Here is a 17,348-nt window from a genome sequence, read left to right on the forward strand (position 1 = left end):
TACTAGCCCTCGTCTTTTTACCTACTTGATCCTCTGCTGCCTTCACTACTTCATCCCTCAGAGCTACCCATTCTTCTTCTACTGTATTTCTTTCCCCCATTTGTGACAATTGTTCCCTTATGCTCTCCCTGAAACTCTGTACAATCTCCGGTTTAATCAGTTTGTCCAGGTCCCATCTCCTTAAATTCTCATCTTTTTGCAGTTTCTTCAGTTTTAATCTACAGTTCACAACCAATAGATTGTGGTCAAAGTCCACATCTGCCCCTAGAAATGTCTTAAAATTTAATACCTGGTTCCTAAATCTCTGTCTTACCATTTTTAATCAGATAGTTTATTTGTGGTATATATTCCAATGTCTATCTTCCCCTACAGTTTTTACTATCTGCAGCTCCTTCTGCTAGTGTATAATGCCCTGATGCCTCAAGATTTCCTAGCTTTCTGTGTCTTTATCTGTATTTTCCACATATTCTTTTCTTCGCTGATTCTGCGGAGAACCTCATTTCCTGCCTCAACAGTACAATAACTTTCAACCTCTTCCTTCAGCAACACATCGCAAACTTATATTACTGTCACCTACAAAATTGATTTTCAAGATTTGAGTGTGGATACCTGGAAGACTCAATGGGACAACACTTAAGTGCGGACGAGTCTACTCTCTCTCTTCCCAAACATCCAAGAATTGTCAGAAGTATACCATATCAATCCCACTCGGGGCATGGTGCGTCTTTTGACAAGACACTGCCCGTACGCCGCTCATCTTCAACTCATACTCACGCTGAGTGGCGCCTGGAAGTGTGGAGATGAAGGACGTGCATAATGTACTGATTTCCACTGCGCCCTATTTAGCACCTGTTGCCACGTGTGCTAAACAGGGCCTCTAATCTCAGAGTGATAGCAGACCGAGCGTCAGGCAGCGGAAATGAAAGTGTTAAGTGCCGACATGTTGTATCTGGAGCTCACACTCTCATATTTAGGCGAACACTATCCTTGTCAACACCCAGACTTATAGCGCCACCTGACCAACAGCGCAGGGAAGTTTCCACAACTTGCACAGATGAAACACTTAGGTTTCGATAGGCACTAATATTAGATTACAATTATAGTTATAATAACAGTAGCTATAAGATCTTTCCATCATTAAATACACTTTTAACCTTACAACACTGCATAATGTTCGCTACGTAACACTAGCAACTGCCCTGGTAATGTAACACGGACTCTACATTTTTATAACCTGAGCCAGATTTGGAGGACTATACAAAATTAGTAGTGGGGGTGTAGATTTTTTCCTGGTCAACCTGCTCTTCAGCCAATTAACAAGAAAATGTAATCAGATGAAAGAATAATAAACAGAAACGTGAGATATTTACAATGAATTAAAACAAATAATTAAAAATGAAAAATTTAAATGTGAAAATGAAATGGAAGTTTTCATATGCAAGAGACATGACTTCCATCGCCTGTAGTTAAAAACAGTAGTAATACTAGCTAAAAAATAGAAAGAAAATGGGACTATATTTAAAAACGTTTTTAAAAACCTTGATGCACAACATTGATGTTAAAAAGAAGTACTTCACTGACACTAAGCTGGAATGTCCTGTCCTGGTGTACGAGGATAGAAGGGAGTGGTATACAGACGAGGACATATAGATGAGGACTGGTGCAAGTACATCGATGGGGTAGAAGTGACTGTTGGAACACAAGAGGGGTTGAAGTGGAAGGGATATTAGTAAGGCCAAATTTTGATGAGGGGAAGGGTCCAGTGAAAGAAGGATGTGAGGGCAGAAGGGGGATAGGGAAAATGTAGGGAAGGGAGGGAGGGGGAGCCCTGACAAGATGGAATGGTTAAATGTCGGGACAGAGCTCGTGATCTGGGAGGGGGAGACGTTTGAAGTTCCTTTGCGAGAGTATGTGGACAGTGTGTAGGTGAAGGTTTGGCGGGATGTGTTGGTAGAGGAGCGGCAGCATGCTAGGATTGGAAAATAATCGGGAAACTATAGGAATAGCGGAGTCGCGTTTGTAGACGACCCATGTTGTTTGGAGGTGTTCAGTGTGATTGAGGAGAGGTGCTAATTTGATGAGCTGCCAAGTAATCCACGTGAGGGAAGGCAGCCAGATGCGGAATGCTAGTTGAAGTGCATGGTTTTCAAGGATCTGGAGGGACTAATAGAGTTTGGAGGGGTGATGCGACGGATTGGGAGAGGGTGGATATACACGTAACATTTGCATGGCAAAGGATGGGTTGGATCATGGTTTTGAAGGTGTGGAGGACAGTTGAGGGGTGCAATCCCCAAGCTCTGCCAGTTAGTAGTTTTAGTAGTTTTAATCTGTTGTGGGCTTCCTGTTGGGCCTGCCGTTGTGGCCGAGCGGCTCTAGACGCTTCAGTCCGGAACCGCGCTGCTCCTATGGACGCAGGTTCGAATCCTGCCTCGGGCATGGATGTGTGTGATGTCCTTAGGTTAGTTAGGTGTACGTAGTTCTAAGTTCTATGGGCTTGATGACCCCAGATGTTAAGTTCCATAGTGCTCAGAGCCATTTAAACCTTCCTGTTGGATGGTTAGCAGATGAAGTTTCCACGTTAGTTGTTGGTAGACTGTTACTCCACGATAGTTTAGTCTGTTAGTTAACTGGACAAGACAGTCGTAAATGGTGAGGCAGAAGTCGTGGAGACGGAAGGTGCAGGTGGTGTATCCTACAATTATTGCCTGAGTTTTCGGAGGACTGATCTTCAGGAGTCATTGGTTGCACCAGGATGTGAACTGATGGAGGTGGGGTTGGAAGATACGTTGGGATTTCTGGAATTTAGAATAAAGGTCGGGGAAAGCGGTTTTATCAGCACATGAACTGGTGGAGGTGGTCTGAGCGTATCAGTAATGTACAAAAGATAAAGGATATGAGAGAGTACGAAAAAATAGTTCAAATGGCTCTAAGCACTATGGGACTTAACAGCTGAGTCATCAGTCCCCTAAACTTAGAACTACTTGAACCTAACTAACGTAAGGACATCACACACATCCCTGCCCGATAATAATCTGTGGAGAGGATAGTGGTGTGAAGGATTGGGAGTGTAGCTAGAACGGAGACGGGACATTCTTTAAGGTGTAGATGGGTGACTGTCCAAGCAGTGGAAGCTGTGAATGAGGGGTGGGACAGGGGTATTTGTGTATTCGTGGATGGCAGGGAAGAGGGAGTCATGTTATATTGTAAGGCTGCATGGGAACTTATCCCACATCTCTTACTTTCTACTTCAAACTTTTAGTTAGATTTATTCAATGTTTTCCCACTGATTATGTCTCTCAGTTTAATCGTAAGAGGATACACAAATCAATATTAGAGCATCCCTCGGCATGATCGACCTCTGTCGAATATTGCCCCACTTGCGGCACATGCACAGTAATGACACTGCCTGCATGCCCTCTGTCGAATGGCGGATACGCATAGACAAGCTAGATGTGTTATTAGGCACTTTTTCTTTATTTCTGAAGATATTAAAGAAGTTACCCGGTCCCATGCCTTAACCAGTTGAAAGCTGACAAACAATATTACAAGTACGAACAAGAAGAAATTGGCACTTACCCAGTAAACAGACGGCTTCCAGTTGTCGAGGATAGAGTCATCGATATCGTCATCGATGTAGTCCTGACTTGGCAGTGAAGCACGCGAAAGCCGTCTGGAAGAAGAAGATCAAAAAAATGATTTCAACAAGTTGCACTCTGTACTGTGACATCTAAACTTGGACGTTTTGTTCCCTCTTTGTAGGTTAAGAAACTGAAATAAATGATATGACTGTATATAGATAGGAGGAAGAGAAGAAGGTTTAAGAATGAAGAATCAATCGATTTTCAGAACAATTAATTAACTACAAATATCACTGGATTCTTAAAAGACTGTGCACTGTTTTAATATATTGTAGTACCGCTTTTCAATCCTTCTGTCTTTGAAAACAAATGATTGATGATGGTGCTGTATTAGTTTTGAATAAAACGTCAACACTAGTGGGAGTTTCATTTTCGTTTTAAAACCAAGACCAAGTTTAACCTCCAAGGCTATTATCTCGTGGTGTGTGTCAAACGTCAAGTGATACATGTCAGAATACTACTAGCTAATGTCAGATATCCAGTGTTTATGTCAGATGTCCAGTGCTATATTTCAGACGTCCAGACGTCAGACGTCGAGTGATTCACGCCAGACGTCCAATGTTGTATGTCATATGTGCAGTGGTATATGCCAGAATTCGAGTAGTACATGTCAGACATCCAGTAGTACACGTCAGATATCTGATGGTATATGTCAGACATCCAGTGGTATATCTCAGATTTCCAGAGAGAATGACAAGCTCGTTTCGCGTTATCTTAGGATGTGTGACATATACCACTGGACATCTGGGATGTCTACATCTACATCTACATTTATACTCCGCAAGCCACCCAACGGTGTGTGGCGGAGGGCACTTTACGTGCCACTGTCATTACCTCCCTTTCCTGTTCCAGTCGCGTATGGTTCGCGGGAAGAACGACTGTCTGAAAGCCTCTGTGCGCGCTCTAATCTCTCTAATTTTACATTCGTGATCTCCTCGGGAGGTATCAGTAGGGGGAAGCAATATATTCGATACCTCATCCAGAAACGCACCCTCTCGAAACCTGGCGAGCAATCTACACCGCGATGCAGAGCGCCTCCCTTGCAGAGTCTGCCACTTGAGTTTATTAAACATCTCCGTAACGCTATCACGGTTACCAAATAACCCTGTGACGAAACGCGCCGCTCTTCTTTCGATCTTCTCTATCTCCTCCGTCAAACCGATCTGGTACGGATACCACACTGATGAGCAATACTCAAGTATAGGTCGAACGAGTGTTTTGTAAGCCACCTCCTTTGTTGATGGACTACTTTTTCTAAGCACTCTCCCAATGAATCTCAACCTGGTACCCGCCTTACCAACAATTAATTTTATATGATCATTCCACTTCAAATCGTTCCGCACGCATACTCCCAGATATTTTACAGAAGTAACTGCTACCAGTGTTTGTTCCGCTATCATATAATCATACAATAAAGGATCCTTCTTTCTATGTATTCGCAATACATTACATTTGTCTACGTTAAGGGACAGTTGCCACTCCCTGCACCAAGTGCCTATCCGCTGCAGATCTTCCTGCATTTCGCTACAATTTTCTAATGCTGCAACTTCTCTGTATACTACAGCATCATCCGCGAAAAGCCGCATGGAACTTCCGACACTATCTACTAGGTCATTTATATATATTGTGAAAAGCAATGGTCCCATAACACTCCTCTGTGGCACGCCAGAGGTTACTTTAACGTCTGTAGACGTCTCTCCATTGATAACAACATGCTGTGTTCTGTTTGCTAAAAACTCTTCAATCCAGCCACACAGCTGGTCTGATATTCCGTAGGCTCTGATATATAGCACTAGATATTGGTTTCAGAAACCGAAACTAATCTTGCCTTTATAATAAAAAGCGGAACAGATGCTGCCATTTTATTTGAAATCAGTTCTACAGTTGCAAAACCTGCATGAAGTTGTCCCAAAAGCTGGACAATAAGTTTCTGTATTACTTGTTCGTAGACTGCGGTGGTTGTAAGAAATTTGAAATGTTTCGACCATACTGACGAGATCGCTGCATCTGGCATCACCGGCGGCCTGTGTAGCCGAGCGGTTCTATGCGCATCAGTCTGGAACCGCGCGACCGCTACGGTCGCATGTTCGAATCCTGCCTCGGTTGTGGATGTGTGTGATGTCCTTAGGTTAGTTAGGTTTAAGTAGTTCTAAGTTCTAGGGGATTCTAGGGGACCTCGGATGTTAAGTCCCATAGTGCTCAGAGCCATTTGAACCATTTTTTGACATCACCCTGTGTACTAATGCAAAAACTTGTTTCGTGCAAGATGATTAAAAAGAGAGTTACTGATGACACTTTCCTCCTTAATAACGCTGCAGATGCGCTCTATACATGATAGTTGGGTCAGTAACACCCGTCTCTCAGAAACAAAAAAAATAAATCTGCTATTTGATGCTCTCAGGGTATAAATATTTTGCTGTCATTTGCAGTTTGTATTTATGCGGAGTTTAATCAAACTGTAGGGCGGTGTGGGACGTTTCCTACTGCACTAGATGATTTTGTTTGTTCCTGTTTATGGTAACGGATAATGGGTGCTCCGTAGAGCCAGCGTGTGCTTGCACCCAAGTGGAACATGCTACTGGGGAGCCACTCTGTGTACAAGAAGTGAACTGCTGGCCTGAAACCTCTGACAGATGTTCGGCAGTCGCTCACCGACGCAATACACCGACAGTGTTACGTCGTGAGGCACTAGTCGCATATTTATCTACCTTTGTGGGTATGTTCGTCACGTAACGGGTATTATATGTTTAAACTTACATTACATTCTAAAATTATGTCCGTCGTCACATACATGCACGAACACACTCTTGCACTCGCCGTACCATGCAAGCCAACTGCCTGCGAATGTCATGGTGGGAAATTTCTTACTTGCATGGAGCACACGTCGTGTCCCTTCAAGAACACTGCTGGTTGGAGACTTCCCGTCACTCTATGGGGGACAAACTGTGAGATGGGCTAGCCAGTCAAGGATCTGTGCAATTGAGAAGGCGTTTGTGAAGTGAACTACAGCGTTGGGCCTTGCGTTATTCTTATGGAATATGGTGTTTGGTACCCTGGTCGTTAGGGGTATGATCACAAGGGTTACCATTACTGCCACGTACTAGCGAGCATTCGTCTCGGTTTGATAATTACCAACTCAGTCCCATTGTCATCTGCCCACACTATGATTAAAGGGGTTAGAGAAGTATTTTTTCTCGTGAATGGTTAATTCCTGCAACCTTTCACCAGTGTGTGTGCGCGCGCGTTGACGTCGATATGAACACCATGAACGCTAGCGAGACTCATCGCTGAACATCACAGAATGCCACTCAGCGCCCCAGTTCACTCTGGATCTACACCATGTTAGTCAGTCTCTGTTGTCTGTGGTATAATGTCAGCGGTAAACTACGCATGGTAATTTGTGAGCTCAAACCAGCTTTCAGGAGTCTGTTCCCGACGTTGACACTCTCAGTGTAACCTCTACCCAGATATCAGCATTCCTGATCCAGTCAAACAGTCCTACGATAAGGTGTAGTCCTTCTGGAAGAACCCAGGCCTAGCACTTTGCACTGCGATATTTACCTGAAAAATTTTATTACCGTTATATACACTTAGTAGAAGTCATGTACTAACACTATTCATCAATTATGTAAGTGTCGTTCTCTGTACTGAAAATGCTGTAAATGAGCTTGCGTAGAGATGAAATTTTGTCAGCATCTTCTTATGTAGCAGGCGCACCTGTGTAAGTCCATTTTGTAAAATGAAGAAACCGCACAACAGTTGCTTAATCTACATATATTTTATTGCGTACATGATCAGTTTCGGAATACGTGAAATTCCATCATCTGGTGTATAAAATAAAATCACTTAACCATCTGAGCTCATCCTCACCACAATGCTGCCATCATGGAACCAAAGATTCCGTGTCAAAAGGATAAAAATGACAAATTCCATAAAAACCGTTGCCCCGTACTGCGAGTCCTTTTGACACAAAACCTTTTTTTCCATGACAACAGTGATGTGAGGATGACCTCAGGTGCTTAATTGACTGTATTTTTTACTTCAAATCACGGAATTTTAAGTGTTCTGGAACCAGTTGAATACAAAGTTAAAAATATTGTGGATTAAGCAGCTGTTGTGTAGTTTCTTCATTTTACAAAATCACCTAGGAACGTATCTCTGATACAATGAAGCGGTATATATATATACAATGTGATCAAAGGTATCCGGGCAACTGGTTGAAAATGACTTACAAGGTCGTGGCGCCCTCCATCGATAATGCTGGTATTCCATATGGTGTTGGCCCACCCTTAGCCTTGATGACAGCTTCCACTCTCGCAGGCATACGTTCAATCAGGTGCTGGAACGTTTCTTCGGGAATGCCAGCCCATTCTTCACGGAGAGCTGCACTGAGGAGAGATATCGATGTCGGTCGGTAAGGCCTGACACGAAGTCGACGATCCAAAACATCCCAAAGGTATTCTATGGGATTCTGGTCAGGATTCTGTGCAGGCCAGTCCGTTACAAGGACGTTATTGTCGTGTAACCACTCCGCCACAGGCCGTGCATTAACAGGTGCTCGATCGTGTTGAAAGATGCAATCGCCATCCCCGAATTGCTCTTCAACTGTGGGAAGCAAGAAGATGTTTAAAACATCAATGTAGATCTGTGCAGTGATAGTGCCACGCAAAACAACAAGGGGTGCAAGCCCCCTCTATGAAAAACACGACCACACCATAACACCACCGCCTCCGAATTTTACTGTTGGCACTATATACGCTGGCAGATGACGTTCACCGGGCATTCGCCATACCCAAACCCTGCCATCGGATCGCCAAATTGTGTACCGTGATTCGTCACTCCACACAACGTTTTTCCACTGTTAAATCGTTCAATGTTTACGCTCTTTAGACCAAGCGAGGCGTCGTTTGGCATTTACCAGCGTGATGTGTGGCTTATGAGCAGCCGCTCGATCATGAAATCCAAGTTTTCTCACCTCGCGCCGAAGTGTCATGGTAGTTGGAGTGGAACCTGATGCAGTTTGGAATTCCTGTGTGATCGTCTGGATAGATGTCTGCCTGTTACACATTACGACCCTCTTCAACTGTCGGCGGTCTCTGTCAGTCAACAGACGAGCTCGGACTGTATGCTTAATGCTGTACGTGCCGCTTCACGTTTCCACCTCACAATCACATCGGAAACAGTGCGCCTAGGGATGTTTGGGATTGCGGAAATCTCGCTTACTGGCGTCTGACACGAGTGACACCAAATCACCTGACCACGTTCGAAGTCCATGAGTTCCGCAGAGCGCCCCATTCTCCTCTCTCACGATGTCTAACTACTACTGAGGTCACTGATATGGAGTAAATGGCAGTAGGTGGCAGCACACTGCACCTAATATTAAAAACGTATGTTTTTGGGGGTGTCCGGATACTGAAGGAGAGACAGGAGAAACCATAGACAAAGACAAATAGTAGTCGAGCTTATTCTTCATTGAGCAACGTGCCTTCCACTTCCTTTCTTCTGAAAATTGTAACACTCAGAAAGAATGTCCTATGTGAGAATGTGTCGAAAGGGTAGCAGAAAGAAGCGACAGAGACCACAGGACAATGCAATGGCAGGCACGTCGGTGCCAGTATTGATCTCTCTTGTTGTCCTCTTACAAGAAAAACGTAATGTTTTATTAGGGGTTGCTAAAATTTTTGAACGTTTGACCTTGGGCGTCGTACTGGACAGCGACTGTGCCACTGAAATGAAAGCAACGTCGCCTGTTCGACAAAAAAGCGTAATAAGGCCTCCAGTGTTCTCAATTACTTAAACGATTTGTCACAGAGTACTATCAGCACTATAAAACTGTTCACTAACGATGCAGTTGTCTGCAACAGAGTATCACCGTTGAACGATTGTAAGGAAATGTAACAGGATTTTGACAAAATTTCCCCTAGCTGTAATGACTGGCAACACTTTTTAAATGTAGATAAATGCAAAATAATGCCAATAACAACGAGGGAGAACTTAGTAATATCTGACTGGAAGAACAGGGGTGAGTAGCTTGAGCAGCTCACATCGGTCAGGTATGTAAGCCTAAGAAGCGATATGAAATGGAAGCTCTCATAAAATCCGTATCAGGGAAGATAAATGAAAGCATTGGATTTCTTGGAAACGTTGTGAGAAAATGTGTTGTTTCCGTAAAGAAAATTGCCTGCGAGGCGCTAGAACCGCCAATATTTTGTTGTTCCAGTGCTATGAGCCCTTACGAAGTAAGCATCGAATTAATTCGGAATCATATAAGGTCGGTGCGGCACGCACGAAAGAGTAACACAAATAGTCACGCAACTGAAATGGAAACCCTCGGAAGAAAGACGGTGAAGTTCTCGCGAAACCATGGCGACTAAATTTAGAGGAGCTGTATTCGAAGAAGACTGTGTGATGATTCTACTACCTCCACTTGCTTAGGGATCAGCAGAATAACATAAGAGATGTTATGACGCGTACCGAGACATACATTCTTCCCTCTCTCAAAACGAGTGTAACATAGGAAAGAAAATCGACAATAGGGTTGCAATGCACCCTCTGCCATACCCCGTAATGTGTCATACAGGGCATATAAGTAGTTGTTAATGTAGGGAAAAAAACAGTCTCCAAGTAACGGTCATCTCAGTTATTCAGCGGTATGAAGTTCATTTTTCGTTGCGTGAAGTTTTTCCGAACGTTAGCATGTCCATATTCTCTACACTTAAGTCGTACTGATGTTGCGACTGTGATTGTTGCAATTTCTTGCAGAAATATTCCCGAACCATCACTCTTGAACCTGCATGCTCTGTAGCAGCTAAATCAATCCTTTCCAGGAGCTGCTCAGTTGTTGATGACCGCCTGGTTCGCTCATCTTGAACAGTTCTGACGCCATAGGCAGAACACACTTATTCATCCACGAAACGATCTCAGAACCCCTCCTTTGAGGTACCAGCTTAACAGATAAATATCCGTTTGTTCCAATGTTTAGCGCATATGATAAAATAGATCACTAGTAACATCTCAAATGCGGAAGACTTTTCCAAAGTTGTCATCTTCGTAAATTCCTGCTACGAACTCATAACTGAAACCCAATGAGTATGTAACCATGTTTTGGGAGCCACAAATATCAAAAGGCAGGCACACATCGGTGTTGCCACAATTTATCAAATAAACGTGGAGATGGCGATGTATTTCGTGAATTACAACGAAATAAACTAAGATCTGATCTAAAGTACCGTTGATGCGATCAGTGATTGCAAACCGCAATTTTGAAATTAAGTTGGGAATGATACCATATAAGTCGTTTTCCATATTTACTTGACGACGTCATCGTCCTGATATAGATCATCCCCTGTTGCTCGACAGGCGCCATAATTAGTTCGTCGCCAGGCGATGTGGTGTATGCTAGTCAACACTCAGCTCGCTGTGGCAGTCAGTTGCCTAGCAACGAACGTGCTATAGAAGTCGCCATTGAAGTTTGCTGCTCAAAAAATTTTTGAATTATTCGCATTAACTGAAGAAATGTTCGAGTTCACAAATACTGTCTGATAGAAGACTCACTCGTATCTGCAGGAAGTTCAGTTTGCACAGCCCTAGAGCTTGGGGCCTACCTCTGCGTAGCTCAACAGCCACCGACATGTACTATGGCCAGTAAGGCGAGGAGGTCGTCGGGTCAAGAACTGCAGTGTTGCCTGTAGGTTTTCACCAGCTACGTAACTGTAATGTCTGCTATGACGACACATCTCGGTGCGTACTATGAATTTTATTTCTGTATAGCACTAATGTGTTTGTTTGCGTGGCCATTTCCCACAGTAGCTATTATACACCATATCAGTTATTAGTTGCTACTTCCGTCTTAAGCTTACTGCAATTAAAGTATTTTACACTAGGCGTGTTTCGCTTTTGTTTACAAACCATTACTGATCTTCTGTAAATACTGCATATGTAATATGTTTCTAGAGTTTGCTATTTCCAAGGAAGAAAGAGTCTTACTTTTCTAATTTTGGTGAATAGTTTACTTACGGCATTTATACCTCTGTTTTAGATGTTTCGAAGTTGACAGCTTCTATCCTCATAGTTACCGGAATTTGCTGTCGAAAAACACTTGGTACCATCTTCAACTTTCGCAATTTTCCTACTTTTAGGAACAGGATTTAACTTTTGCTGTACAGTATGTGTAGTCTTGGAGCTTCACTTCACGTTTGCAAAACTTCACAAAAGTTGTCTTCATATAAATGTAACCAAGTTATCACAGTTTTTCAACTCAGCACTGTGTTATTGGGTGTTCATTTGTTTTTCCGGTAGCTCGTCGTTACTGCCAATCTTGTAAATGAATTGTTTTTAGTGTACTTCAGCATTCGAGTGTGTGTGTGTGTGTGTGTGTGTGTGTGTGTGTGTGTGTGTGATGTAGAGGGGGGAGAGGACAGAGGAAAAAAGAGTGTGTGTAATTTCGGAATATATAAAGCAAAGGAGGAAGGCAATGGCAAACCACCTCCTCGAGGACCTTGCCTAGTCGGCGCTGCGGGTCTCCCGCATCGTTCCCTACGCTCCTGAGTATGGGACCTCATCATCATCATAAAACAAATGAATGGTACGTAAATAATTGTAGACCAAATGTAAAAAAGAAAACAGTTTTTAATCTGTAAATAGCAAAATATACAATCGTGATACGTGTACAATATTTACAGAACGATAACTGATGATGCTTTGTAAATGAAAGCGAAATTTGTTTGAGGTAAAACACACTTCATTTGAAGTACTCGCTTAAAATGAAAAAAAACAACAAATAATGGTTCCTTTACAGCATTGTTTGCTTTCGCATCAGTCTTTTTTATTCAGTAATATGTAGGTGGTCTCGAGTTGAAAACCTTCGCCTTGATTCTGTTGGTTGTGCCGAGGACAGCGGGAGTGTTCACATTGAAATTCCAAGAGTTTCACTAAGTAGAAACTGGTTACGAACAACGAGTTTGTTTGTGAGGCCATCCTACGCAGCAAGCACAGAAATATTTAATCTGTAAATAAAAAGCGCCTTCTCTTGCTACACTGTATTTCTCCCAGGCGCGTTTCGTCTTTTTTTTCACTTTAAGCCATCATCACTGGGATGGTTATTCACGTTTTTAGTTGGCATCTGCGTTTCCACTCATCCGGTCACATGCTAGAGATCGCACTACAGCTCTATTTACGAAACATAAGAATATTTTTATGTTCCGAAGTCTTTTCTTTCCACTTCTTCCCACTTCTTCTGTACCTAATTATACAGAATTGATTGAAAACTGTGATTTCAACTTCTTCGAGTTCACTATGTGTCCCAGGGAGTGAAGATTCCCAAGCATTTCATCTTGTCTATCTTCGGTAATGGTGCCGCGGCTTCCCGTTGAGAACCCTGTCCCGAAGTTCATCGCTCCCGACTTTTCCACGTTAATGCGTCTACCAGTAGCCATACCATACAAATTAATTCAATGCAAAGTCGCTTTGGCCTCGTCGCCCGACCATGATTGAACACTAGGTCATCCGCGTATGTTCTGCATATAAACTTATAGAGTCTTATTGTCATTCCTTGGAGTCGGTTCAGATTGCCGCAGAGAAACGGCTCGATAGCGATGGCATAAAGTATCGTCAACAGCAGGCAGCCTTATCTGACCGAGTGCGAGATGTTGATGATCCCCATCATGCGTCCATTTATGAGCACTCTGGAGGAGGTGCCGTGGAGTAGTCGCGTTACGACGGTGACAAAACTCTGTGGAAAATTCATGTGGGTCATCACTTTCATAATGTAAGCTGGCTCGCCAAGTCTAATGCGTACTCTAAATCTGTTTGTGGTGTCACCGCCCGACACCACACTTGCTAGGTGGTAGCCTTTAAATCGGCCGCGGTCCGCTAGTATACGTCGGACCCGCGTGTCGCCACTGTCAGTGATTGCAGACCGAGCGCCGCCACACGGCAGGTCTAGAGAGACTTCCTAGCACTCGCCTCAGTTGTACTGCCGACTTTGCTAGCGATGGTTCACTGACAAATTACCCTCTCATTTGCCGAGACGATAGTTAGCATAGCCTTCAGCTACGTCATTTGCTACGACCTAGCAAGGCGCCATTATCAATTGCTATTCATCTTGTGATGCATGTACCGTCAGACCGATGTTCACCAATTATGGATTAAAGTTAAGTATTCCCGCAGCTACGTACGTTCTTCGCTACTATAACTTCCTTTACCTGTTCCAGACCTCACGCCAGCCTGCGTGAGCTTAAACGCGTGCCTTTCGGCTACCCGTCATTGTGGATTGGCTCCCCGGCTTGTAGTCGTAGTTGAGGAGGGTCAGTGGTCCGTAGGCCTGCATTCCTTTGTCGCCCCAGATGGTTTATGTATAGGGATGATCATTCCTTCCGCATAGGAGGATGGGAGAGGCCCCTGAGGAACATCAATTCGCAGTACGTGGCAGTACATCGCGGAGTCCTTTAAATGTCCTACAAAACTCTGACGGAAACACGTTGGCCCCCAGCGACTTGATGATCGTTCCTTCCGCATAGGAGGATGGGAGAGGCCCCTGAGGAACATCAATTCGCAGTACGTGGCAGTACATCGCGGAGTCCTTTAAATGTCCTACAAAACTCTGACGGAAACGCGTTGGCCCCCAGCGACTTGTTTTATGCCCCCTTATCGAGCGCTTCCATTACGTCATCGTCTGTGACTTCCGTCGTTAACTATCGTTCGACCGTCGCGTCGAGGCACGCGAATAGCATTCCTGGGATATCATGGAAGGCTACCTCGTAATGTTCCGCTTCTTCGTAGAGGTGACCGTATTCTTTTATTTCACGTCTATGGTCACAAACTTTTAGGTCCTCCGATTACCCATTTAGATCAGCAATGACCATCTTCAGATCTGTTTTATAAAATACAGATATGAAGGTGGTCGTTGCTGACAAAACTGGTACTCTGAGGACCTACAAGTCTGTGATTATAGACGTGAACTAAAAGAAATGTATCCAACATTTTCGTGCCACTGTTCCATTTCGGACCATGTCGCAGCTTGTTAATTTCCACTTGTGATATAATATGGCGACCGTCCGGCAGTTCCACCACCTGTATTAAGGCTCTGCGGCTACGGTCTTTTTCTCTGTGCTATAACAACGACGATACTCCACAGATGCGTTCAAAGGCTCTTGCCCGAACACCGACCCCTTCCAGATGGCGTCGCGTAATGTAAATTATTTGGGCCTGAGCTCCCTTTATGGCAGCACTCCGAGCTTGGGAAGGCGCTTGTGGACGGCCGTTGTGACCGAGCGGTTCTAGGCACTTCAGTCCGGAACCGCGCGGCTGCTATGGTCGCAGGTTCGAATCCTGCCCCGAACATGGATATGTGTGATGTCCTTAGGTTAGTTAGTTTAAGTAGTTGTAAGTCTATGGGACTGATGACCTCAGATGTTAGGTCCCATAGTGCTTAGAGCCATTTGAACCATTTGAAGGCCCTTGTACAGGAAGCTCGCGGAGCAGCGTGAAATAAAATTCCATCGTGTGGCGCCTCCACATCATCTGTTTCCTTCCGTATGCAATCAAGGCTCGGCGCAAAGCAGGCTTAACGCATCCCAGCCACCATCGTAACGTCGTCGGATATGTCGGGAGGCGTCGTTCATATATGTGCCAAGCATCTTCAGTTAAGCGTCGGCACTGAGGCTCTCTGAGGTGTACAGCAGTCAATATCCAAACGCTGTGACTAATCCACACACTTGTCAACGTAGGGAGACAGTACATATGTATGGTATGTGATCTAGAATGGCGACGGACCATAATTCCGCTTCGAGGATCACAGATTCGAAACGAGGTGTGAGGTAAATTCGATGAAGGCGACTTCCAGAGTGACTTGTAACTTTTGTATATTCGCGTCTGTCGCCATGTATCATCTCCCATGTATCGGTTCCTGTTCCAGTTGCCGCAGCATTATACGAGTGCAGTTCAATAAGTAATGCAACACTTTTTTTTCTGAAACAGGGGTTGTTTTATTCAGCATTGAAATACACCAGGTTATTCCCCAATCTTTTAGCTACACAACACTATTTTTCAACGTAATCTCCATTGAATGCTACGGCCTTACGCCACCTTGGAATGAGGGCCTGTATGCCTGCACGGTACCATTCCACTGGTCGATGTCGGAGCCAACGTCGTACTGCATCAATAACTTCTTCATCATCCGCGTAGTGCCTCCCTCGGATTGCGTCCTTCATTGGGCCAAACATATGGAAATCCGACGGTGCGAGATCGGGGCTGTAGGGTGCATGAGGAAGAACAGTCCACTGAAGTTTTGTGAGCTCCTCTCGGGTGCGAAGACTTGTGTGAGGTCTTGCGTTGTCATGAAGAAGGAGAAGTTCGTTCAGATTTTTGTGCCTACGAACACGCTGAAGTCGTTTCTTCAATTTCTGAAGAGTAGCACAATACACTTCAGAGTTGATCGTTTGACCATGGGGAAGGACATCGAACAGAATAACCCCTTCAGCGTCCCAGAAGACTGTAACAATGACTTTACCGGCTGAGGGTATGGCTTTAAACTTTTTCTTGGTAGGGGAGTGGGTCTGGCGCCACTTCATTGATTGCCGTTTTGTTTCAGGTTCGAAGTGATGAACCCATGTTTCATCGCCTGTAACAATCTTTGACAAGAAATTGTCACCCTCAGCCACATGACGAGCAAGCAATTCCGCACAGATGGTTCTCCTTTGCTCTTTATGGTGTTCGGTTAGATAACGAGGGACCCAGCGGGAACAAACCTTTGAATATCCCAACTGGTGAACAATTGTGACAGCACTACCAACAGAGATGTCAAGTTGAGCACTGAGTTGTTTGATGGTGATCCGTCGATCATCTCGAACGAGTGTGTTCGCACGCTCCGCCATTGCAGGAGTCACAGCTGTGCACGGCCGGCCCGCACGCGGGAGATCAGACAGTCTTGCTTGACCTTGCGGCGATGATGACACACGCTTTGCCCAACGACTCACCGTGCTTTTGTCCACTGCCAGATCACCGTAAACATTCTGCAAGCGCCTATGAATATCTGAGATACCCTGGTTTTCCGCCAAAAGAAACTCGATCACTGCCCGTTGTTTGCAACGCTCATCCGTTACAGACGGCATTTTAACAGCTCCGTACAGCGCTGCCACCTGTCGGAAGTCAATGAAACTATACGAGACGAAGCGGGAATGTTTGAAAATATTCCACAAGAAATTTCCGGTTTTTTCAACCAAAATTGGCCGAGAAAAAAAATGTGTTGCATTACTTATTGAACTGCCCGCGTAATAACGAAGGTACTAATCCTTTAGAGCGAGCATGCAGTTGAAGTCACCTGCGAATAAGACATGTTCGTAGCGGCCTAAGAGTAATGGCGCAATCTCCTCTGCGTAAAATCTGGAACGAACGCGCGACGGGCCGTAGATGTTAACGATCCGTACTCATAGCACTGTGAGCGCCAGTCCTCGCGCTGACGGCAGGTACAGCACGTCCTCGGCTATGATGCCTTCCCACTGAAGTATCGATGTTCCTCTGGCGCCGCCAATATTGGGTGCAATGTGTGTATCGCACTCATAGAGACAGGGAAAGCTCTCGTGCCATACTTCCCTCAGAAGGACGATGTCTACATCTGACGCACACAGCATGTCTGGTAGTAATTGCAACTTCATCGGCGTTCTAGTTGTATTAACACTTTGACGCCCGCACGTCACGTACAAATTTATTCGC

General features: G+C 44.5%; 1 protein-coding gene across 1 annotated transcript in view; it reads right to left on the reverse strand.

Annotated features, from left to right (window-relative positions):
• LOC124619969 (potassium channel subfamily K member 13-like) overlaps positions 1–17,348 on the reverse strand; it is a 131,383-nt gene that overhangs the window by 84,884 nt on the left and 29,151 nt on the right. Inside the window, exon 2 of the mRNA XM_047146631.1 lies at positions 3,577–3,639. Coding sequence (XP_047002587.1) covers positions 3,577–3,639 — 63 coding nt within the window. The remainder of the gene's footprint in view (positions 1–3,576; positions 3,640–17,348) is intronic.

This window comes from Schistocerca americana, chromosome 6 (assembly GCF_021461395.2).
Source record: "Schistocerca americana isolate TAMUIC-IGC-003095 chromosome 6, iqSchAmer2.1, whole genome shotgun sequence".
In the NCBI taxonomy this organism is placed as follows: domain Eukaryota; kingdom Metazoa; phylum Arthropoda; class Insecta; order Orthoptera; family Acrididae; genus Schistocerca; species Schistocerca americana.